The sequence below is a fragment of the Pelobates fuscus genome, chromosome 2 (genome assembly GCF_036172605.1).
Source record: "Pelobates fuscus isolate aPelFus1 chromosome 2, aPelFus1.pri, whole genome shotgun sequence".
Lineage (NCBI taxonomy): Eukaryota > Metazoa > Chordata > Amphibia > Anura > Pelobatidae > Pelobates > Pelobates fuscus.
This window is the reverse complement of record NC_086318.1, coordinates 79424152-79447452: the sequence shown is the minus strand read 5'-3', so window position 1 is coordinate 79447452 and position 23301 is coordinate 79424152. Positions and strand designations below refer to the sequence as shown.

The following is a 23301-nucleotide window of genomic DNA, read 5'->3' as shown; positions in this document are numbered from 1 at the left end:
TCACAATCCCTCCTCTCTGTCCTGGAGATAATTAGGAAATAATCCAATTATCTCCCAGGACAGAGGCAAAACTCCATTAACCACATGGCAGACAAAGGACAATAAAATACATAAAATTACATACTGTTACATTTATCACATAGAACATACACATTCTACCTATCCCCAGATAGCTCAGATCTGAGCGCACATTATTACCGGATGGCGCTCAGATCACATACATACAGTTCAATCGCCATGGAGCCAAAGTCTTTCATACAGTCTTTCAGTATACGGCTGGGCTCCATGGCATAGCTATCTGGGGTAGCATGGTTTAAACAGTCCGCAGAAAGGCATGAACCAGCCTTTCTGCAGGGAAAAATAACAGTGTTAAACATGGGGCCATAGTCCAGTGGCAGGAGGCGGGCAACCAGGCTCCTCCAGTGGCCAGTGGCGAGGTTGGTTCCGCCACAGAAATAGAGCCTCTTCCTCTGTAAACTCACATGTAACAAATGACTAATTTGTCCCTTTTCCTAACTGAGGCCCCTTTCCTTCATTTTCATCTGTAAATACTGAACAAAAACATTCATTGGGGCAGTCAGCTAGACCTGTATCCTCTTCTACATATCTTCCTTCTTTTTTTTTTTTTTTTTTTTTTAATTCTTTTTTTTTCTTGTGCAGTGGTAATAACACAGGTATGCATTGACATATAGTATAGCCATGAACAGTAGGGAGACAAAAGTAGTTTGTATGTCAGGACAATCTGCACAATTTTTTTGTGAAGAGTAAAAGAAAAAATAAACATTGTAAGAGATCACAAGAATGATAATAATGCATCAGGGAGCAAAGGTTTAGGTTGGATATGCATGAGTAGTCGTCTGATGAGATATAGCGTACATAGATGCATTATAGAGTTTAAACACGGCAGACCAATTAAGCACAGGCATAAGGAGTAACCACTAGTTGCAAGATTTGATAACAAGAAAATACCCTTAGCTAGGCTGATTAAGTGGGAGAAAAATAATAAAAGTAGAATAGGTATGTATTAGGTAGCATATAGGTAGACAGTAATCTGCCTACAAGATTGACAAGACACATAGCTTAATGAGATGTGTATTCAAACGGTTCTGCCTTGTTTTACAGTAGATATTCATCTCAAGCTAGGTATATGTTACGTAAACGTAATCCAAACCAACAATTCTGCTATGCTAACCACATTTTACAAGGGTTAAATAGACATATAGCGCTGTGCATGAAATCAAGACATAAAAATTATTTTTGCAAGGTGGGCTAGGATAGCCACTGGGTCAGTCCTGTGGATGAGATCATATATAGTCCCGAGTGTTCAAGATTATGGAACATATTCAAGTTGGACTGTGCAGTAGGGGACCAGCGTGGGTTTGTGTAGTCCGTGTCCGGTGCTGGCAGGCTGCTTGCTCTGATGGGTGCGTTGCGCCTCACAGGAGAATCCTGGATGTAGGTGCAGCCATTGTTGTCGTTTCCCGGGCGTATAAGGTGGGCCCCAGTAGGATGATGATGTCCTCCACAGGTACAAAGGTTTTTCTTTTTTAACCCAAAATATATGATGTAGGCATCCCTTTGGTCATCTCAATGTGGTCAGCCGACACTTCTCTGGGGCAGGTTTCTGTGGTGGTCAGATGGCGTTGGATGGCTGCCTCTGCAGCAAGCACCATCTTGCTGGCAGGTTGGACATAGTTTTAATCTAACTAATCCTTGTTTTACTTTCCTTTTCTCATTTATGTATCTAAAAATGTTTTGACCCGTTTGTTTTACTGACTGTGCTATTTTCTCTTCTGTGTGTGATTTGGAAGCTCTTATAAAACTTAATTAGACTCTTTCTGCCTAATCTTATAGATCAATCTGTCTTCCTCGCTCTGTTTTTTTTTTTATAAATACTAAATGCTAACTTTTTGTTTTGTTTTTTACTATTTTGGCCACATCTGCAGAGTACCACAGTGGTTTCTTGAATTTTTTGCTTTTACTGACAAGCCTAATGCAATTTTCTGTTGCCTTCAGCAGTGCAACTTTTAAATAATCCCATTTCTCTTGGACTCCATTTAAATTGCTCCAGTCTGATAATGACTCCTTTGCACATATTATAATTTTAGAAAAGTCTGTTTTACTAAAGTCTAAAACTTTTGTTTTTGTGTGGTGTGACTCAGTCACTGTTCTTATATTAAACCACACTGACTGATGATCACTGGATTCAAAATTTTCACCTACAGTAATATCTGATATCAAATCTCTATTTGTTAACACTAAATCTAGTATGGCCTCTTTACGAGTTGTTTTAGAGACAATCCGAGTACGAAGTTTAGAATATGTGTGCTCCTGGCACAAGCAGCTATTTTGGTTTTCCAATTCACATCAGGAAGATTAAAGTCATCCATGATGATAACTTCCTCTTTCATTGTCATTTTAGACATTTCCTCAACTAGTAGATTATCTAACTCTTCTATTTGTCCTGGGGGCCACACCTACACGAGTTACCTCTCCCAGCGCTCTTTCAGTGTTTCTTTCTCTGGCTCTGCTTCTTCTCCCCAACTCCTTTCTGTTGGTGTCCCCCAAGGTTCAGTCCTTGGTCCCCTACTGTTCTCCATCTATACTGCCTCCTTTGGTAAACTAATTAGCTCCTTTGGCTTCCAATATCATTTCTATGCGGACGACACGCAAATCTACCTGTCCTCTCCTGATCTCTCCCCGTCCCTCTTGACTAGTGTCTCTGACTGCCTCTCTGCTATTTCAAACTGAAATTCTGGTCTTTCCTCCCTCAAGTGTTGTTACTCCTGTGTCTGTCTCCCTCCAAGTTAACGGTGCTAACATCAGCTCCACCACGCAGGCTCGCTGCCTAGGTGTTCTCTTTGACTCCGACCTCTCCTTCAAGCCTCACGTTCAGCCTATCGCCAAATCCTGTCATTTCCATCTCAAAAACATTGCGCGCATCCGCCCCTACTTAACGCCAGATGGAGTGACGGGCCCGGTCGCAGCTGCGACCCCTGAATGTACGCCACTGCTATTGGCCTCTCTATTCAGGGGCTCTCGTTGGCTCATAGAAGAGAGAAGCAAGAAGTAATATTAAAAGCAGGACAGAGAGTACAGCGGCAGCTTCAGGCCCCTGCCAAATGTAAGTGTACAAAATTATTTTCTCTCCCCCAATAGTCTCAGTGTTTGCCTGAGGGCTGATTAAGCAAGTGAGTTTATTAATATATTGTTTTATGTATATATTTAGCCAGGAAGCCCAAATAGGAGGAGGGAAGGGAGTGAAAATGGCCGACATTTCTGCCTACTCTGTGCTGCTTGTCACAAAATAGTTCTAGTAACTCTTATAGCACACTGCACAATGTGCTCACCATCTTCTGTAAAGTGCTCACTCACTCTGTAGCTGAGACCATGCTGTGGCTAGTTGAAAGGTTGTGAAGTTCCACACTGTAGACTAGGGCTGTTACTCAGATTCTGATTTCAATTAGTAATGATTCTGCTTCACTGTCCACATGGCCGGGGAGCAGCTACATTGTCATGGCCAGTGAGCAGTGACATTGTGTTAACACTCACCTGCTGCAGACCAGCAAATTGCTAAAACATCGGCTTTTATAGAGGACAGACTGGCTGCTGATCAATTAATCTGGGGCACTTGGTTAGCAGCACCTTTCTGTTACTTAGCCCCTTAATTCCACCCACACTCTGACACAGTATACATGCTTACACAAACTGCTATACACAGACCTATTATTACATTATAATTAGTATTTTAACGATTTTGGGAACTTTATTCTTCCAAATGGTTTTTTCCTCCTATGTCACTCTCTGTGACGTTCCGTAAATGCATATAATTAATTATGCAAATTAGCATGGCTGGTATTTTTATCCCAACAAAGGGAAAACAAACCTTATCCCCTCGTCTTTAATCCTTTAAGTCAGGCTTCCCCAAACTCCGGCCCTCCAGATGTTGCTGAACTACAACTCCCATGACTCTCAGCCTATCTATTTCGTTCATAGAATCATGGGAGTTGTAGTTCAGCAAAATCTGGAGGGCCGGAGTTTCAGGAAGCCTGCTTTAAGACCATGGACTCACAAGGTAACTACCATTCCTCGAACTAATATCTTACGCTCTCAGCTTTGTTTTTTAGTAAAAACAATAAGAATTTTGGTTAGTTCACTCCATGAGACTAGAATAAAAGTGTGTGACTGACACCTGCTGGCTTCTTTGTAAATTACAGAATTTAGCAGCTACCTGCTCATAAAACGTTTATCAGATGCCTTGCCTGAACAAGTGTAACAGCTTGAAAAAAATTAAAGGTATATTGCATTATCTATACAATAATACAATAAAAAAAAATGTGAGTTAATTTCTTTAGATTTTAGGTAATTCAGTAGTATGATCATTTAAAACGTACTTTGTTTATAGCTTTCCTCCGCATATTGGTAACCCATCCTGCTTTCTCTCCTGCAATTATGTAATCTAATAAACTAACCCTTCATTGTAAACTATTCTAGTATTCTGTATTAGATTTGTTATTTGTTATCTCTGGGTGCAGCCATATTGTTAGCCACCGTCCATGATGTCTACAGTTTGTTCCTTCTGTGTGACTGATTAAGTTCTCCAGAAAAGAAGAACAAAAAAAGTATTCAGACCCAGGGAGCTGTATAGAATCTGATTAGATAAATCCTTTTATAGGAGAACAGACCCAAATTAATTTATATATTATTGCTCTTTCTTCTATTAATTAACAATCTGTATTCCAACAGAGAATAAAGAATCTCACTGCAGCCCAGTCAGTCATTCTCTTGTGAAGCTTGATGACTTTTGTTCAATCATAGAGCAGCATTTTGGCCATACGGCACTTGCATGGCCCTCGCCGTGATCTGCCAATCCTGTGGTTCTCATCTCGGACAACGCAGGGTGTAGAATTGGGGTCCGGTTAGAAACTGCAAAGACTAAAATTAGGAACAGCACAGTTTTTATTTACAAAACTGCAGGGACAGCATGTACCTGCACTAGAGTCACTAAATTAAGTTGAGGTACTTTGGGTGCTTCGAGTCCCCTTAACCAGTTTCCACCAATCAGCAGCCTCCAGTAGTTCTCCTAATGTCCAATTAGTGCTATCGTGCATTTTGCCTAAGGTGATTGTTATGTCCGCATGATCAGACCAAGTGATATTGTTGATCTCTGAGTGGAGCACTTTGTGCATGCACGTGTGGTTGATGAATATGTTGTCGATTCGCGAGTATGTGTCGTGTGGGTGTGAGTAGAAAGTGTAGTCCCGGGTGCCAGGGTGTTGCAGTCTCCAGGCGTCCAATAGACCTCTGTGTGTGTTAGGTAGTCATTGAGCAATTTGTCCTGCCCCCCCCCTTCCGTGGGACCTCAATATCCCTGGTTTCCCGCTCCTGTCGATCGCCGGGCATGGCGTTGCGTTAAAGTCTCCCCCCACCATTACCGCCCCCCCTCCTAGGTTTGTGGTGAGCGTTTCCAGTGATGTCCAAAATGAGGCATCCAGGACGTTTGGGGCAGAGACATTAATAATGCTAAGTTTTTGGCCGTGGAGGGGGCCCTTCACCACTAGGTAGCGCCCGTCAGGATCTGCCCGGCTGTTTTTGACTATGTACGGGCAACTCTTGCGGATGAGTATCACTATCCCTGCTTTTTCCTGTTGTGTCTTGCTTCATGTACTGTATTATATGTCCTGCCCCTCAGTGAGATGGTGGCCGACCTGGGGAGATGTGTTTCTTGAAGGAGTGCTATTTCCGCTTTTTTTAATTCTTTATTTTTGCAGTGCGTATATTGGTCACAGGCATACATATGGTACCCCAATGGCAGTCCATATGCAGGTTTCAAGACATTACTTACAGTGGGGGTTAGACAGACAATACACTTTTTTTTTTGTACATATCACGTATAGATATCAAGCTAATAGATGTCGCTTTATGGCTCAACATGCCAGGTCAGGATTGCGAGTAATTATAGTATAATAACAGGTTAGACAAGACATAGCAATGACATAGTCGTGTTCCGTGCTTAAGGGGGGAACGAGTGTGTTGCCAAATACTGTGAGTTATTGATTAGGCACTAGAGAACAAAGTGAAAGCAGTTAGGTCATACACTGTATTATGAGCGATGTATTTGCTTATCTAAGAGTATTCTCAGGTTGCTCACCCGAGAAGGTAGGCTACATGTTACAGGTACAGGCACAGTGGGAGAACACATAAGTAACACTAAAGATCAAAAACATTTCAGATGCAGGCTAGGCATGAGTGATGGTAGGTTAACTATCTCTGCTTTGTTAGGGTGCTAGCAATGCTATCAATTTTGTGTGTTATAGCAAAAGGGTTTAAGGTGGTAAGGCTCAGTGTCTAAACTTAAGCATGCCAAAGTCAGACAGCAATCCGCAAGCATAACATCACCCTGGCTGCTCAAAGTTTGTTGGTCTGCGCACACTTCAGGATCTGTCGGCATGGTGGGTCCGCTGCTGCGTGGGTGGTAGTGTACACATGGTCGGCCATTGCTTGCTCCAGCATGTCGGCGCTAGCATCATTTCGGCTCTAGCACTGACTCTCCAGGTGCATCTCAGGTGAGTGACTCTGTAGGGCATCTGGAGGAGTGTCCTCCGAGGTTAACGCTGAGTGTTGCTCATGCTGGCGTGCTGCTGGGTGGCTCTCCTCGCTCGGCAACCGGTTTGTGAGAGTGAAGCTGGTGCATCCGTCGCCTTGGCTCCAGCGGGCCTCCTCTGCTGCTTGCCAGCCTCGTGGCCAGCCGCCTACACGGGTAGGAAATTGCTTGGTGAGCTGTGATGCAGTGGAGTCTCCAGCTTCTCTGACCCTGTGGGCCCTTATCTACCAGCTTTGTTGGGTGTTCCGAGCTCTGCCATTATGTGCTTCCCTCTGCTGACTCCAGCGCATGTGGCAGCCGCCATCTTAGGTGCTGGAACATGCGGTCGGGCCTTCGGGTGCGGCGGTGGTGCCCCTGCGTACCGGCTGCCATGCCTCCGGGTGAGGACCGGGATCACCCCCCCGGTCCAGAGGGGGGGGGGATCGGGACCGGGTCCGCCGGTGTTCCGTTCGATTGTCAGGTCCGTTGGGCAGGATAGTGGAGTGGCGGCCGTCCACTCCACTCACCGCCAGGCAGGCCCCCACCTGGTGCAGCAGGGACCTCTCCTCCGAGGGACTAGAACCCCAACGGTAAGCCTCTCCTCGGCTCCGGTAGCCCGTGTGTATCGAGGGTTGTGGATGCTGAGCATTCATTTCCTCCCATAACAGTCGGTTTATGGGTCTATTAGGTCCGGTTATGCGGGAGCTGGTCTCTCCTGCGACCGCTCGGCTCGGCGGCCCGGCCCCGCCCCTAGTCTGCGCTTGTTAGGGGTGTTGAGCCCCTTAACATTTAGGGAGATTATTTTAAGGGTCATGAGTGCCGTGGGTTAATCTGCTGACCTCTGCGGTGGTAAGGGCAGTGTGTGTATCCCCTGAGTTTATCTTGGGCTTTCCACGGCTAGGGTCGTGGGCGCTGTGAGTTTGTTTGAGTCCTGAGGGTAGCCTGTATGAGCCATAGAGGGAAAGTAATCTTAAAACAAACAATAAACCTTTTTTGTGTCCCCTTTCTGCGTAAAGGAGTACAGTGTTCTGGTCTTATAACATGCCAGAACCGGGTGGGGGAAATAGTCCCTCCGCTGGTAGAGCAAATTGTCTCCAGTCGAAAGGGGGAGAGTCCCCGCCCTAATCCACTTGCTACGGTTATCTACTGTCTACTATTGTACACTACGCTATTCGTGATGCATTGTAAGCCTTGTGTGTTGGGTCTGGGAGTTAACCGTATCATCTGGTCCCGCTGTGTGTGTTTTTTTTTTGGGAGGGGGGTATAGGGTGCTTTGGTGCGGTGGTCCGCCCCCTCCCAGATATGGGGGATGTGTGTGTGGTCTTCCCTACCCTGTGGGTGGATGGCCATATGACCAAGAGCTGTTTGGGCGGAGGCCCATCTGTCTCCGGGTGAGTTGGGGAGGAAGGTCCCCTGCTTTTTCCCCTCCTTCCAGGGCTGGGATCAATAGAGGGCACTGGAGTTGGGGGGCGTTTTCCTGTGAGGTGGTTCTCATTCTCATTCGGTGTTCCCCCTCCCTTGGAGCGTTGCCTATGATGGCTAGTGTGTGCATTGCCATCCTTCCCTTTGAGGCACCAGTTTCCCGCCTCAGCTTGTGTGTTCCCTCTGGCGAGTGTGTTCCCTCTGGCAAGTATTCCTAGTCGCCTCTCCCCCCCCCAAGAGTCCATGTCCTGTCCCACCCCCCTCAGTACCCTTAATAAATTCTCCCCTCACCCTCCCCATGGAATCCATCAAACCCCCTCCCCTCCCACACACACTATCCTCTCCTTGACCTTCCCCATGGTACACTTATCAGTGTTAGGATGCTGAGGGTACCCTTTTAAAATAAAGTTGTGTAAAATGACAGGTCCACGTGAAAAACAGAGGCCTTATCAACTATCCCTTTATTGGCATATGTTCACAGGGATCGCTTAAAGGATTTTAGACTGGAGGAAGATTTCACTTTGCCCGCGAAGTTAATACATAATTGCGGAGCTCTGTAGGAAAATGAGGATCAAGTCACTTTATTTTTGTATTGTGGGATCCTAAATAAAATGCTGGTATTGGATTGGAGGGTATAGGAGGTAGAAACAGCTGTGGACAGCATTCTAAGGTAGACTGGGAGCTTCCCACAAATGCTGGAAAGATGAAGAGTGCGCCAGGATTCCAGCGATAGCCAGTTTAGCTCTTAACATGTCACAATGATGGGTCATGTAATTACATTGAGCAAGAATAAGTTATACAATGTAGTAAGTTTATGGAGGTGGGTTTGCAGCACAGGTGCATACACTACATCCCCATATTCAATGACTGGCATTAGCATTTGTTGTACAATCCGTTTCCTTAATGCGGGGCTCAGGCAGGATTTGTTTCTGTACTGGGTACCTATTTTTGGATCAAATTTCGATGAGAGTTTTCCAATGTGGAGGCCTAAAGATAGACAGGGGTCCAGCAACATACTTCGATATTTAAAAGAACAAACTGTAGTAAGTGCACTATTAGATTATGTTCTGATGTATAGATGGGAATTTTGCTATTTAGCTACTGTTCCAAAGATAATTGTGACAGTTTTGTCAGTGTTTATGACAAGTTTGTTATCCACGATCCACTTTTCTACCTCTGTGAACGGGTCTTGGAGCACAGCCTCAAGCTGCGATAGATTTAGTTCGCCAGCGAACATTACGGTGTCATTTATGAATAATGTGACTAGAAGGGGGCCAAGTATGGAGAATTGAACAAGACCACATGTGATTGCAAGAGGGAGTGAGGCACTGTTAGAAATGGACACATACGGTCTTTCCCCAAATATAAGACTGGGTCTTATATTAATTTTTCCCCGAAAAACGCACTAGGGCTTATTTTTTGCTTTATTTCTGGGGAAAATGTGAGCAAACATGCTAGAAAGCAGATCTACATTTGGGGGAATTTCCCAGACATAGATAACTTCACTAGGGCATGGAATACCGCAAATCTATGTTCAGGGAAACTTTACCAAACATAGATTATCTTACTGGCAAGTGGAATTCCGAGAATCTATGTTCTGTGAAAATCCCACAACCATAAATTAGCGAACTGGCGACTAGGGCTTATTTTCAGGGTCGGGCTTATATGACGAGCAGCCTCCAAAAATAAGCTAGGGTTTATTTTTGGGGGATGTCTTATTTTTCAGGGAAAAAGGATATTTTGATCGAAACCAGGTTAGAAGATGATCACCTATACCATAGTTTTGACCTTTTTGCAATAGAATGTCATGGTCTTCTGTGTCAAAGGCCATGGAAAATCAAGTCAAATATTTCCAGTTAGGTCACCTTGTCAAGGGAAGTTTGAATGTTATTGCAAACATTTAGTTGTAGTTGGATGCTCTCAGCCAATAAACAGCCGGCAGGATTGGTATCCGGCTTGGCAGAAGTCGTAAGCACGTCACAGCCAGCATTAAAGGAAATCAGATAAGAGGACAATCCGTTGCTTTTCCAGCTTACTTTTCACAGCACAGCAGGCTATGGTTGTTTTGACAGTTGGAGTAACTCTTTTAAAAAGGGAGCTCTCCTGGTATATTAGTATTATGTTTGACAATAAAGTGTATGCATATTTGGTTAGGAATATAGTTTTATGCATTTAAAGGTAAATGTACACAATGGTTAGAAACTACTTTGCAATTCCAATGTAAATTATTACTTATTTCACCAAACACCTTAAATGCTTAACCCTTTTCCCCTGTTGCATATATGTAAGTATATAGAATTCTTATATCTGTACCTTAAATAAAATAATTGTTTTTCTAGCAATTTAACCTGTTAGTGATCAGTTATAAAGTGCATATGTCATGATGTAAAGGAATTTTCCTAACTGTGAATGGATTATATATTGGGCTAAAAAATTTTTTTAACTGTCCAGCACTTTTAAAACTACTTTTAATATTAAGTGTTAAGCCTTCAAATACCTGCTGTTAGTAGGAGACTTTCATTCTCTGTGACCACAGGAAGGCACCGTCAGCTGGTTTCAAATTCTCAGGGCAAGTATGGGATCATTATTACAAACATGGCAGGTTTAATATTTTATACTTCACTGATTAAAGTGGATCTGTTTATTAAAACAGCAGGACATTGAAAATTTAGACTTGGTGATGGTTGAAGGCATTTTTAATTTGTAATTCTTACACATCAATGTAACCGTTAAAAGACATCCACAAAAAAAAAAAAGTCACTTTGGGTACAAATATACTATTATATTAATTGTTTTATGTAAAGTTCACTTTTACTATAAAGTATTTATTTTTAGTCTTAAAGACACAGCGCACTTTATTTTTTTGTTTACAAAATAAAATGTAGCAACCTGAGTAAAGCCAGTCCATAGATATGTCCATTTAACTTTTCTGCTTTATCTTTAGATTCCAGATAGCTATCAATCTAAGTATGGAACGCTACGCTCTTATTTTCGGGATCAATACGTTTGTTGCTTTGGCACTTCAGACAATAATTACGGTCATAGTCGTCGATCAGCGAGGTCTGGCCCTTGGTGTTAGGACTCAGGTAATGAGTGTTAACAATATTTTTCAAGCTATAAACAAACAGAAAGTAGGACCCAAGTGGATGCTCGTTGTCCCCTTGACCAATGCCATAAACGTGTGACTCCAGCTAGCAAGCGGCACAGGGCCTTATAAAAGGGGAATGTAATACCTCACAAGGTTATATACTAAATTGGTAATAGTCAGGATTTAGCTAGAATTAAAAATGTTATGTTGAATATACAGGCAAAAGGTTGGATTATTTATTCCCCCCCAATTAAAGGGACACTATAGTCACCTGAACAACTTTAGCTTAATGAAGCAGTTTGGGTGTATAGAACATGCCCCTGCAGCCTCACTGCTCACTCCTCTGCCATTTAGGAGTTAAAACACTTTGTTTATGAACCCTAGTCAATCCTCCCTGCATGTGACTTGCACAGCCTTCCATAAACACTTCCTGTAAAGAGAGTCCTATTAAGGCTTTCTTTATTGCAAGTTCTGTTTAATTAAGATTTTATTATCCCCTGCTATGTTAATAGCTTGCTAGACCCTGCAAGAGCCTCCTGTATGTGGTTAAAGTTCAATTTAGAGATTGAGATACAATTATTTAAGGTAAATTACATCTGTTTGAAAGTGAAACCAGTTTTTATTTCATGCAGGCTCTGTCAATCATAGCCAGGGGAGGTGTGGCTACGGCTGCATAAACAGAAACAAAGTGATTTAACTCCTAAATGACAGTGAATTGAACAGTGAAATTGCAGGGGAACGATCTATACACTAAAACTGCTTTATTTAGCTAAAGTAATTTAGGTGACTATAATGTTCCTTTAAGTTATTTTGGTCTAAACCTTTGAAAAGTGCTTTAATGCACACACAATCCATTACATTAACAGACCATTGACATAAGAATGGTTTACACATTTTGTTAGTAAAACTAGATTACATAATAATTGGTAGATGAAACGGTACTCTTTAAAGAAGCACTATATATTGTTTGCCTAACTTTTATAATTAATTATATTCCTTTAACCAGTCTGAAAGGCCCAGCTACAAAAAGTTAATAAAAGACAACTTTAAACTGTGAATGGAAATGCATTGGTGCTGGCTTGCTAAATAGTGCCATGCGTATACATATGGTAAAAAAAGAAAAAGAAAAGAAAAACTGTGCAGTCTTTATTATTGCACACTGCATTTCTGTCCCCAAACTTGTTAGACTGATAGCAATTTCACTTGTGAAACCACAAATATCTGACCTCACAGGAGCCCCATAAACTAAAAGTGAGATCCGTCTATGGCAAGGGTTCCCAACACAGTAATTAAGTACCCCCTACCAGTCCAGGATTTAGGGATTTTTATTTTCTAATAACACAACTGGGTAATCCCTAAATCCTGAACTTGAGGACTGGGTCCTGACCTATGGCATGATTTCACATGTCTTTATAGCCCATATTATTCTAAACCTTACTAAAATATTTTATCTTGCAGATCATTTCTCAGATAACTAACTTTTTCCCCCCTCTTTCTTGGCAGTTTTTGGTCTATGGAAGCTACTTTACGGTTATATCTGTAATTTTCTTTGTGCGAAGCCTGTATATCCTGATATCACTACGCTGCAAGGCACCGGTGGACAACAAAGATAGTGAAACCAACACACAGATCTAGGGGTCAGAAGTCAAGCCACCCTACTGCATAATCAAATACAGAAAAAAAAGTCCTGCGCTCAAACTCCACCTACCAGTTACCTGCGCTCTTTCCTAAATCCCTATGCATATTAAGGAAAATGGAGGTTGTTTAGTTCAGATTCAATCACAAACTAAAAGCATATGTGCAGTTCAGAATTGTTGCGGGTTATGGAACTAGATTCATATTCTCCATCTTGTACCTAGAAAGATGACCTTAAAGGGACACCAAAAACACTAGTGCTAGAGAGAGTGCTTGAAGAGTCCGGTTTTAGGTGCAAAAGGGACACAACACCAAGATCACTTCAATTAGCTGAAGTGGTCAGGGTACCGACAGTGTACCTTTAAAGGGACACTATAAGCACAAAACAACTTTAGGTTAACAAAGCAGTTTTTGTGTGTAGATCATTCCCCTACAGTTTTTTCAAGCTCATATCACTTTTGTTTCGGTCCATGCAGCCCTAGTCACACCTCCTTTGGCTGTGACTCACACAGACTGCATGCACAAAATGGTTTCATTCGCAATTAGATGTTATCATGTTTTAAAAGTTTATCTCCTGGTCTGTAAATTGAACTTTAATTACACACAGGAGGCTCCTGCAAGGTCTAGAAGGCTATTAATAGAGCAGGGGATGAGATTCTAAATTAAACAGACTGTGCAATAAAGGAAGTATGCGTTTTAGATGTCATTTACATTAGATGACTCTTTTCAGGAAGTGTTTAGGAAGGCTGTGTAAGTCACATGCAGGGAGGTGTGACTAGGACTGCATAAACAAAGTGATTTAATCAAATGGCAGCGAATTGAGACTGCAGGGGCATTATCTATACACCAAAACTGCTTCATTAAGCTAAAGTTGGTTTTGTGCGTATAGTGTCCCTTTAATTATTGAACTACCTCAGTAGCTACTCAATATTTACATATATCGCCAGATCTCTGGCCATCAACTTCACCAATGCAATCTCATATCTTACCTTAGATTGTAAGCTCACTATTTATCTCGCTAAGCACTTTGTATAAAAGTACAGTATTTACTAAATTGTAAGCTCACTGGCAGAATCTTCTGCTCCTTTTGTGTTGGTATATGTTTATGTTTATTATGTCGGTATTACCTCTATTGCACAGCACTGTGGAATATGTTGGTGCTATCTAAATGGCAAATAATTATACCTCCAACACAGGGAGACCATGAAAAAACTGTATGCCCAGTTAAGCAATTTTATTTCTCAGTTTGCTTATAGTTGTAGTGCTCTCTCAAAATGTGAAGAACCACCAATCTCCATTACATATTGCACATGAACATAAACAAAATAGAACAGAGGTGTTTAGTGATGGTGACACAAGGTGACAAAGTAGGTCAAAATGGTCTATCCTTAAGCAATATGTCAATCCAGCATTAGCACCACAGCAACTTATGTTGGTATGTGTGTTTACCTTGACACTATGGGATTCATTCATTACACTCCAAATTGTAGCAGCTTGAATTTTCACTAAATTAACCGATTTATGACTAGAACCAAATTGGAGAAAATTTCCAAATCAACAATTTTTGCCTTAAAGGATCACTATAAGGTCAGGAACACAAACATGTATTCCTGACCCTATAGTGAAAACCCACCATTTAGGTGGCTTTCTTCCCCCACCCCCCTCCCTTAGCCCCATCAGAATGGGTTAGAACTCACCTTATTTTCAGCTCTCCACAGGTATGCCCCGCCTCTTGGTGACATCATCAAAATTGCCGATTGTTAGCCAATCCACACACACGTATACTTTGTGAAAGATCCACATTTGTAAAATGTTGCATATCCATTCAGTTATGACTATTAAAGATAGTATTTGTTACAAATCACAGCAGTAAGCAATTTTTCTAATATTTTAATATTTCTTTTCACCTGCAAACTGTAGCAAAACATTATTAGCTTGATAATGCAGACATTTGTCTTCAGTATGGAGATTTTAGGCGCATAGAAATGGGTAGCTTTATTGGGAAAAATAAAACAGTGTTTTTCTGTTTGAATGTCAATGAATAAAATGTAGATAATTTGTATAGATTTTAACTTGTGGATTCCCACTCCCATGGAAGTCAGGACGCTACAATTGGCATTTTAATCTTACATAGAGTCTTCAACCCTTCTTTCTTTGATCCCAAACAGCGTATTGGTGTTAAGAGTTAGAAATACTGATATGAATAATTAACTAATCCCTAAGAAAAAAATATATATACAGTACTGCAGCTTAAATGAATATGGGATCTGCAATAACTTACCAAATTGAATATACATGACACGCCTCTGATTTACACCTAAGCTGCCCAAAGGGTTTCCGACACACTGCTCTGCAATGTATTGGCATTAAGCATTTGGCCAGCAAAGGAGTTGAGTGAAAATAGGCTTTCCAATTGCACATATTACCTTGTTTTTCTTCTTTTTTTTCTTGTTTAAATACAAAAAAATATACATATAATTGCAGGCTCCCAAAGATCTCCCTGTGTTTAAAGAGTGAGCCTTAACCCTCTACCTGTTAGAATAAATATCCCATCATTCTTGCCAACCGTGGACAGCCAGAGAATTCCGAGACATTGAGCCCAACAAGAATTGGAGGGCCAAGGTTGGACACCACTGATTTAACCCTTCGAAAGACATGTACCCAAAACACTGCAGAGCAATGCACTGGGCACACCTCTGGCACGCACAGGGTTAAAGATTACGCTGATTAAACAAGACAAACAGTGCAAGAGGCAGTACATGTACAGTGACGCCTGCTAAGATCCTTTGTTAGTCTAAGGCTATAAGAAAGGGTTTGTTGATGAACTTCCAGCTGGAAACTGCCCTGAGGGTGCCCCGGCCTGTGAAAAGAGACCAGAAAAAAAAAAAAAGAAAACATTGAGAAAATAGCAGTTATTAGGAATATTAAAAAGGAACATTAATAAAATCTACTAGTAGAAAACTCAAAGCATAATTTTCATTTTTCTAAACTGGCAGATGATAAAATGACTCCCAACACCCAACACAATGAAATTACTTTTACAAAATCTGAAAAGTTGGAGAAGGAGGTTCACCCAGCTTGGAATTGAACCTGCAACTTGATGGTACAACATTAAGTGCAGTAACCAACTGAGCTGATCACAGCTGCCATATTATTCCATCAATGAAAAGCATTCGATGGCAGCAAACCTTTCAACTTGCCAATGCCCTAACCACACATCACATGATTACAGGCAATGATTAATCAGACCAAAGCAAAATAAGATCTATACGACATCTTTTCAATGGCCTATCTCTGCCTGGAAATAATTATTTTATTATGGGGATTATTCCACAAATTCTATACTTTGCACATACTAAATGAGAATGCTGCCTGCAGTACACAGAGATATTCAAATAAAAAAAATAAAAAAATAAAACTGTTGCCATTTATTGGAATTTAACTTTGTACTTTATAAAATTAGTATTTTCAAACAGTAAAGGTTACTTTAATCAACACTTACCATGAAAGGATTGCTAGAGACTCCAGGAGCTGCAACTTGTCCAAACGGTGTAACCATTGGCTTAGCCTGGCCAAAAACGGCAAATCCTCCTCCTTAACAAAATGAAGAGAAATTAACTATGTATACAGTAATAAAAACAGTCAATAATATGCAATATTTATTTGCAAAAATATAACATTTGCAGTTGCAGTTAGATAGGGTTGGGGATAACAGTGTACCCTGTGCTTGCAATATAACAGACATTCTGGTTAGGCTATCAAACAAGGTCATTGTCAGAAGGGTAATAGCATGGTGAACGCCTTTTAAATGATTAAAGGAAGTACAACAGTATTCATATATGAAATACAAAACTAGTAAATCCCTGTGAGGTCATGAGAGGAGTACACAAATTAACCATTAGAGAGGGTACCATAGCCAAATGGGGGGACCCCCTGTCCAAAGTTGTGCTGTTGTCAGTTAAAGCTTATAGAGAATGGGGAGGGTTTGGCAATGTCGCCCCGTGTTAGAGCTGACTGATCGGCCCGTAGGCCTGCAAGCCTTTAAGGGATGGCTATTGGACAAGGTGGTCTGGGCTAACTAACTGTTTAAACATAAAATAGAAATAACCTGAACTCAGCTAAGAGAATAGCCGCATGCGGTGTGCCAAGATAAGGAATGAAAAAAAAAACGGAAAAAAAAAAAACTGCAGTTCTCGGTGGTGGGGGTGGTAAACCAGGAGGAAGTGCATGGGATGTAGAACTGCAGTCCATGTCCCTTCAAGTCGCCCCTCTTGCGGCTTTTTGGCGCTGGAAAATGAGGGGAACGAATTCTGCTACATTGGAGGGGTCCATCTGTGATAAGCCCGTTCCATCCGTTCTTGGTGGCGTAGTCAGGCCCAGCTGTTGCAGTCTAGAGTCCAGCTCCTGTAGAGTCTTCACCCGGTGCGAAATGCTCTGATGCGTGAAGATGAGTATTCTTGGAAGCCCCCCATTTGTATTGGACATTCTGTCACCGGAGGATTTGCAGGAGTGGTTGTAGGGCCCTACGCCATGCGATGATGCTTCGGATTAGGCCTGGGAAGAACGAGAGTGTGCAGCCTTCAAACTTTGGAAGCGGATGATCAGGTCGGTGTGGGACGCTGGTGGTGCTGTACCCGGCTTCGGTAACTGGAACATGCGGTCTAGTTTTATTGCCTTGGCCTGCTTTGGTGGCAACAGCGTGTTGAGCAGGCGGCGAATGAAATGTGGAAAGTTGGGTAGGCTTACAGTGTCCGGTACATTGCAGATCTTCAAATTGTACCACCGTCTCTGATCTTCGGTGGTGTCTATTCTGTCGGTAATGGCCTTTTGTGGTGTCTGGAGTGCAGCAACTTGCTTCTCCAATGAGGTGATTCTAGAGTCCTGGGTGGTCGAGAAGGCCTCCAGCAGGGTTAGTCGTGAGGTGGCGCCTTCAATGGCGTCTTTGATGAAGGCCATGTCAGCCGTGATATTCGTCTGCAGCTCTGCCAGCACTCCTTTCAGTTGGTCTCCCGTGACCGGTTCCCCCCCATGTGTCTTGGTGTTAGACACCTTCGGTAGTTGGGCCGCAGCTCCCTCACCCAGGTCGGAAGACATGCCCTCCGAAAAGCAGGATGATTCATCCTATCCCGCCGCCATTTTGTCCCATGGTGATTTCTGGCTGCCTCTCAGCAATTCTCATATGTCGCGGCTCATCAGGCCCTTGTCCGCTCTTGTTTTTTTTTTTTATCGTCCCATTTCCTCTTTCCCGGTTTTCAGCTAGTTGGGCACCCGTTTTCCACCGTAAATCCGCCGTTTTCAGGTTATGTAGAACGGAGCTCTCAAGATTTTAGGCATAATGATACTGGAGATGGTTTAACGAATACCCATCAGTTCACATCATCACGGATGCAGATACTCAATAACCTTACGTTTCAAACACTCAGTCCTCCCTAATTTTACATTCCCACCTCCAAAATGCCCCTAACCAGAAATGTTTGCACTGCGCTCTTATCAATGTAGCATCATTTACATGGCAGATCAAACAACATTTGATATTCTAAATGCAGCATTGTGACAGCACAGTTTTCAATGAATACATGAAGACATGCATCCATTGCACAGTGTAAGAGTGGTACCTTGTATATTGCCATTTGGCTGCTGGGAGAAAGCAGTCTGTTGGGGAAAGGCTGTCTGAGCAGGGAACGCAGGCTGGTGGAAACTACCACTGAAGCTGGTCGGAAGACTGTACGCGGTTTGTGTTCCAAAGCCAGCAGGCATGCTTAGCGATGCTGTGCCAAAAGAAGCTGTCAAATCAAAAAATTGTAATATAAAGGAGAACAATAAAAGATGCAGCAGCAAATATTAGGAAATCACAGAAACCTCCAGCATGTGTTACACATGGTTTGATTCTGGCAATACTGAAACCATGAACATGAATAATTATTCCAGTGGATCTCCTAAGGAGCAGAAAAAAAAAATACCATAAGACATCCAGAATCTTAGTTTTTCTCTTGCAAAACATTTCTTGATTTTGGGGTTAATCCTTTTACGAGAGTGATTGCCAAACTCCATTATGACACATGGGTCATTGAGTATTATAAAGGGCAGTGGTTCGAAAAAAAAGTCCTCAAGGCCTCCCCTACCAGTCCAGGATTTAGAGATTACCCAGTTGTGTCTAAGGTTTTTTTTTGTTTTTTAAGACAACTGGCTAATCCCTAAAACCTGGACTGGTAGGGGTGTCTTGAGGACTGATTTGGGAACAACTGCTACAAGGGATTAACGAAAAAGACTATGTCTAGCTTCAGGATAATGGGTTGGGAAATTGCATAATGGATGTTACAGACATGTGCAAAACATGATTACTTTCCTTCAGTTTAAAAGAAATTAAAATGTATACTGGCCTCTGTACATCTTCCTTTGCGTTAAAGCTAATAGCACGTCAGACGCCCAGCTGCATTTAGTGTCAATCGTGAAAAACACCAATGAAGCAATTTGTGGCCGGCTTTGTTTACCTTTCTTTATTCGTGATTTTTATCAAGGAAGATAAGTGCTACCCAGTCTTCAGCAGTACTGAAAGTTGAATACAACATGGCTAACCCAACCACAATAATGCAGATTCATGACATCCATGAATTAAGCCATTTGCACAGGCTATAGAAGCATTGGTAATCTCAGCATTATCTTGCTACCAGCTTCAATCATGATTTTTTTTGTTAACGTAGCCATTCATGCGAGTTCAATGTTACACAAACTCTCATAAAGGCTGTTGAGAGGTTGTTTAATGTCTCACAATAGCGTAACACGAAATCACATATTACAATTGTCATTTGTAGGTGTCTAGAGTTTCCCTTTAAATATGAGCCTTTTCACTTTGAAAGGCAGCAAGTGGAGTCCCAAGCACACTCACTAGAGGTAACTCTTTCGTGGGTTAGGAGTTTTCTACGCTCATTTAATTGTTCTGCCTGTGTTTTGTGGTTTGTTTGTTTTTAGTGGAGATTACGGGATTCTTTGGGAATTATAAAATGCATTTAAATCCAACTATCATATTCTATATAGGATAAGATGGAATGACGTCAATATTTTGACATTTGCAATATAATATGAGTCAAAAGATCAGAGTATGAGGAAGAGAGGGGAAATAAAGAAAACACCCAAAAACAGAGGTATCAAGGGGAGGCAGAGAGAGGGACTGTATTGCTATACTGAAGGATCATCGTCCACACATTTGTTGCATTGTTTCCTAAATTATCAATCCAAGGGAACCATATTTTCATAAAAGATTTTATCATATTACTAGTGATAGCAATAAATGTATCCATGACCAAGGCCGCAACTAATTAAAAACATACCTCCCACAGATAATACATAATTTCCAACCAAGGTCAAAAGGCAAAGTGCAATCAGGGTATCAACGCATAAGAACTATGTAGTAGGGGCTTCCAAGATAACCTCCCAGTTTGTGCTCTTCATTTCCTCTACCAGTGGGCCACATAAGTCATAAACCTTGGTAAAAGGATAGCACTAGATGTCTATACAATTGACAGACCATTCCCCTTGGTATCATATCCTCCAGAAAGAGCTTTTTTTGAAACATATAGGTGAGGTTAGAGCACTTTCCCCCCCATTGAGTGAGTCTAATATTTGTAACAATATTAATTTTCTAAGAAAGTATTGACTGCTAATTTCTGAATAGATGCCATTGGGGCACAGGCACAAGAGGGGCCATCACTGCAAGTCTTTCTAGATGCATGAGAGAGCTCAGAATAATGGGACACTGAGGACTTTGTAAAGGTCTCATATCCTGATGAAGCCATTATGAAAAATTGGTGGAGATCAGATCCTTTTGGGAGATTCCAATTTGACCCACAGCTTTGCCCCTACCAGAGACTGCCAAGTCTTTTGAGTTGCCAAATTGAACTCTCTATCCAGTTTAATAAGGTAATTGCAAAATTAAATTTCTGAAAACATTTACTTCGATATTTCTGTTCTATTTTGCTCCTAAGTCGGCAAAAAAATACATGCGATTTTTAGCAAAGATGAACTACAAACTTTGCTTGAAAGGAAATAGTATTCCTTGTTGGTGGATGGACAAAAAGGGCATCTTATTTAAAAGAAATACATTTTACACATCCTCTAAAAAATGTAGAACTGCCACCTGGGAAGCCATTGTGGAGTCAGTATATTTGGCATGACTTCTGCATTAAAAACAAAGAACCTAGGGACTTAAGATGGCAAGGTGAGCCGTAGCTCTATAAAAGCAGGCAATAAATCTAGGATGCCTTAAAAAAAAAAAATTTTTTAAAATTCAGGAATGCTACATAATCTGTGCTACTGCGGGACTTCAACATTTAACACCTGATACAGACATTTTACTATGCACTGCTTACTCACAGACATCCACTGCTCCTGCAGCTGTTGGTAGCCGGTTTGGGTGAAAGGGGTGAAATGGAGCTCCCTGATAGTCCATCTCTGCTGGATGACCATCTCTGACTCCTATCAACATATAAAAAAAATATTGTACAAATAGCGGACAATGGGAGACTTTACACCTACTGTTCTGCATAACATAACTAGAGAAAGTGTCTGCAAGACAGAATGTAACAGTCAATTCGGTTGATCCATACTCAAGCAAATATTAACGGTTTTTATACACAGTCACATTAAACTGTGTCACAATGGATTTCCTACATTGATCTCATATTTTAATGCTGAAGATCTTTTTTGAATCCTATTAACCATGTCACTCCCCTAATTAAAAATAAAGATCTGAAAATTTCTTAAAGTATGTAATACAGTGCTACTTGGTGAGTGAACAGTTCGATAACAATTAAACAGGTTCAGATGTCAGCTGCCTTGATAAGGTCAAACAGGCCACAGCCTAATTAACCACACTACTTTATTCAGATAAACATTTAAGCAGAGAACGCTCATACAAGTCAGCAGTGGATTTATGTAAACAAAACAATATCTTGGAACCTGAAATGATGTACTCACCTTGTGGCACTCTGCCATTAGATTGGAATGGGTTAACTGCTGAACCAACAGACTGCGACACAAAGGGGTTTGTAGAAGCAGAAACTAAATGGTGTTTAAAATAAAAAAAACACATTAAAATAAAATCACTTACACAGAGGTTACAGCACAGAATTTCCAAACTGTTTAACACCCAAGTTGCTTTCCAGATACCCCTGTGGACTGTTTTTCACTCTTTTCTGCTACCATGCTGAGATGGGAAGGATTGTGTGCCGGGGATTCACCGATACTCTCGGCTCATTGTTGGCCATCCGTTGTAAAGTACAGTACAAGTATAGTTCATACATCCTCAGTCAATCACTGTTCTCTTATAAGCATGTATTTGATATACTATACAGACAAGAGGACTACCGTGATTGGCTGTAGGACAGGGTCAAGTAATCACCATAGCAACTAAAATGTAATTTATTTAAGCCCCGCCCATTGACACAAATCACACTGCCCATAAGAAAATGTAGTTACTATTTTTGCTTGGTTAAAAAAATAAATAAATACAAATGTGAATTTAAAAATAACATCAAAAATACAAACAAGAGAAACAAGAGGAACTGAAAATGAAGAAGATAAAAACAAATGCTGCCAAGTAGGAATGTTGCTTTAAGTCCAAGTCGAACAGGAAACATTGTCCATTGCATTGACCACTACAACTTCCCAGCGTAACACATGATTGGAGCCCAAGGTTCCCATTTCCTATTATAAAAATACTTATTTTGCCTTGATGAAAATAAAAACCACAAGTAAAGAAATGTTCCTTATGCCACTCACCTCCAAACACTCCTGGTGCAGATGCCGGTTGGTGTGTGCGCCCGGCGGGCATTGCTGATCCAATTCCAAAGACACTGCAGATAAACACAAACACAATCAGACTGTATGACAATTCTGTTAGGGAGATTGACAATGCAATAAAACTTCACTATGTTAGATCACATTGTGATCTACGTGAGTGGAAAGCATTGTATATCAAATATTGTCTTCAATGTAGTCAGACTGGTAACATTTTACTGGGGGTGTGGGGAGGGGGGTAATTCCAACTGTTGTTCTACAGTCTAGAGTAGACCATGAGTTCTTCTATATAAAGTCAGAAAACACTCCAGAATAGTATGAAAGGACCATCCCTGTCTTGGGTTTGAGTTTTCATTCTTCCTAAACAGAAGATTGTAGTAGCAAATAGTTACTTTCAACCATAACAAAAGATTTACCTCAGATGGGAGTTTATTTTGCTGGTTTGCGATTACGATCGTAGTTTGCGATTAAGAAACGTAGATGCCTAGTTTTAGGTAGACTTAATCTGCTCTGGGTAGGACTAACAGCACATGGGTAAAAAATGTGTGGATTCAAAGAAACTTAAAGGGACACTATAGTCACCAGAACAACTACCACTAGTTGTTCTGGTGAGTATAATCATTGCCTTCAGGCATTTTAATGTAAACACTGCCTTTTCTAAGAAAATGACATTGCCCCTATGGACACCTCCAATTGGCCACTCCTTAGATGGACACTGGAGGTGCTTCCTGGCTCAGTGCTGCACAGTAGGCAGCCCCGTCGTTCAGCGTCCCCACGC

The 23301-nt window shown here is 41.5% G+C and overlaps 2 protein-coding genes across 7 annotated transcripts in view; one reads left to right on the top strand and one right to left on the bottom strand.

The window, feature by feature from the left end:
- The window catches only part of LOC134585301 (thiamine transporter 2-like), a 59300-nt gene extending 46572 nt beyond the window's left edge, over positions 1-12728 (top strand). The window contains exons 4-5 of the mRNA XM_063440725.1: positions 10950-11091; positions 12597-12728. Of these exons, the coding sequence (XP_063296795.1) occupies positions 10950-11091; positions 12597-12728 (274 nt within the window). The remainder of the gene's footprint in view (positions 1-10949; positions 11092-12596) is intronic.
- A 1874-nt stretch (positions 12729-14602) lies between these two features.
- Positions 14603-23301, bottom strand: part of AGFG1 (ArfGAP with FG repeats 1) — a 96024-nt gene continuing 87325 nt past the window's right edge. For 5 of the 6 annotated variants that reach the window (XM_063442307.1, XM_063442310.1, XM_063442311.1 and 2 more), the window contains 6 exons: positions 22506-22579; positions 21702-21785; positions 21099-21200; positions 18344-18511; positions 16231-16322; positions 14603-15588 (listed from right to left, as the gene is read on the bottom strand). In XM_063442307.1, the coding sequence (XP_063298377.1) occupies positions 15529-15588; positions 16231-16322; positions 18344-18511; positions 21099-21200; positions 21702-21785; positions 22506-22579 (580 nt within the window). In that variant the 3' untranslated portion in view covers positions 14603-15528. The remainder of the gene's footprint in view (positions 15589-16230; positions 16323-18343; positions 18512-21098; positions 21201-21701; positions 21786-22505; positions 22580-23301) is intronic. The other variant, XM_063442308.1, reaches the window with a different exon arrangement.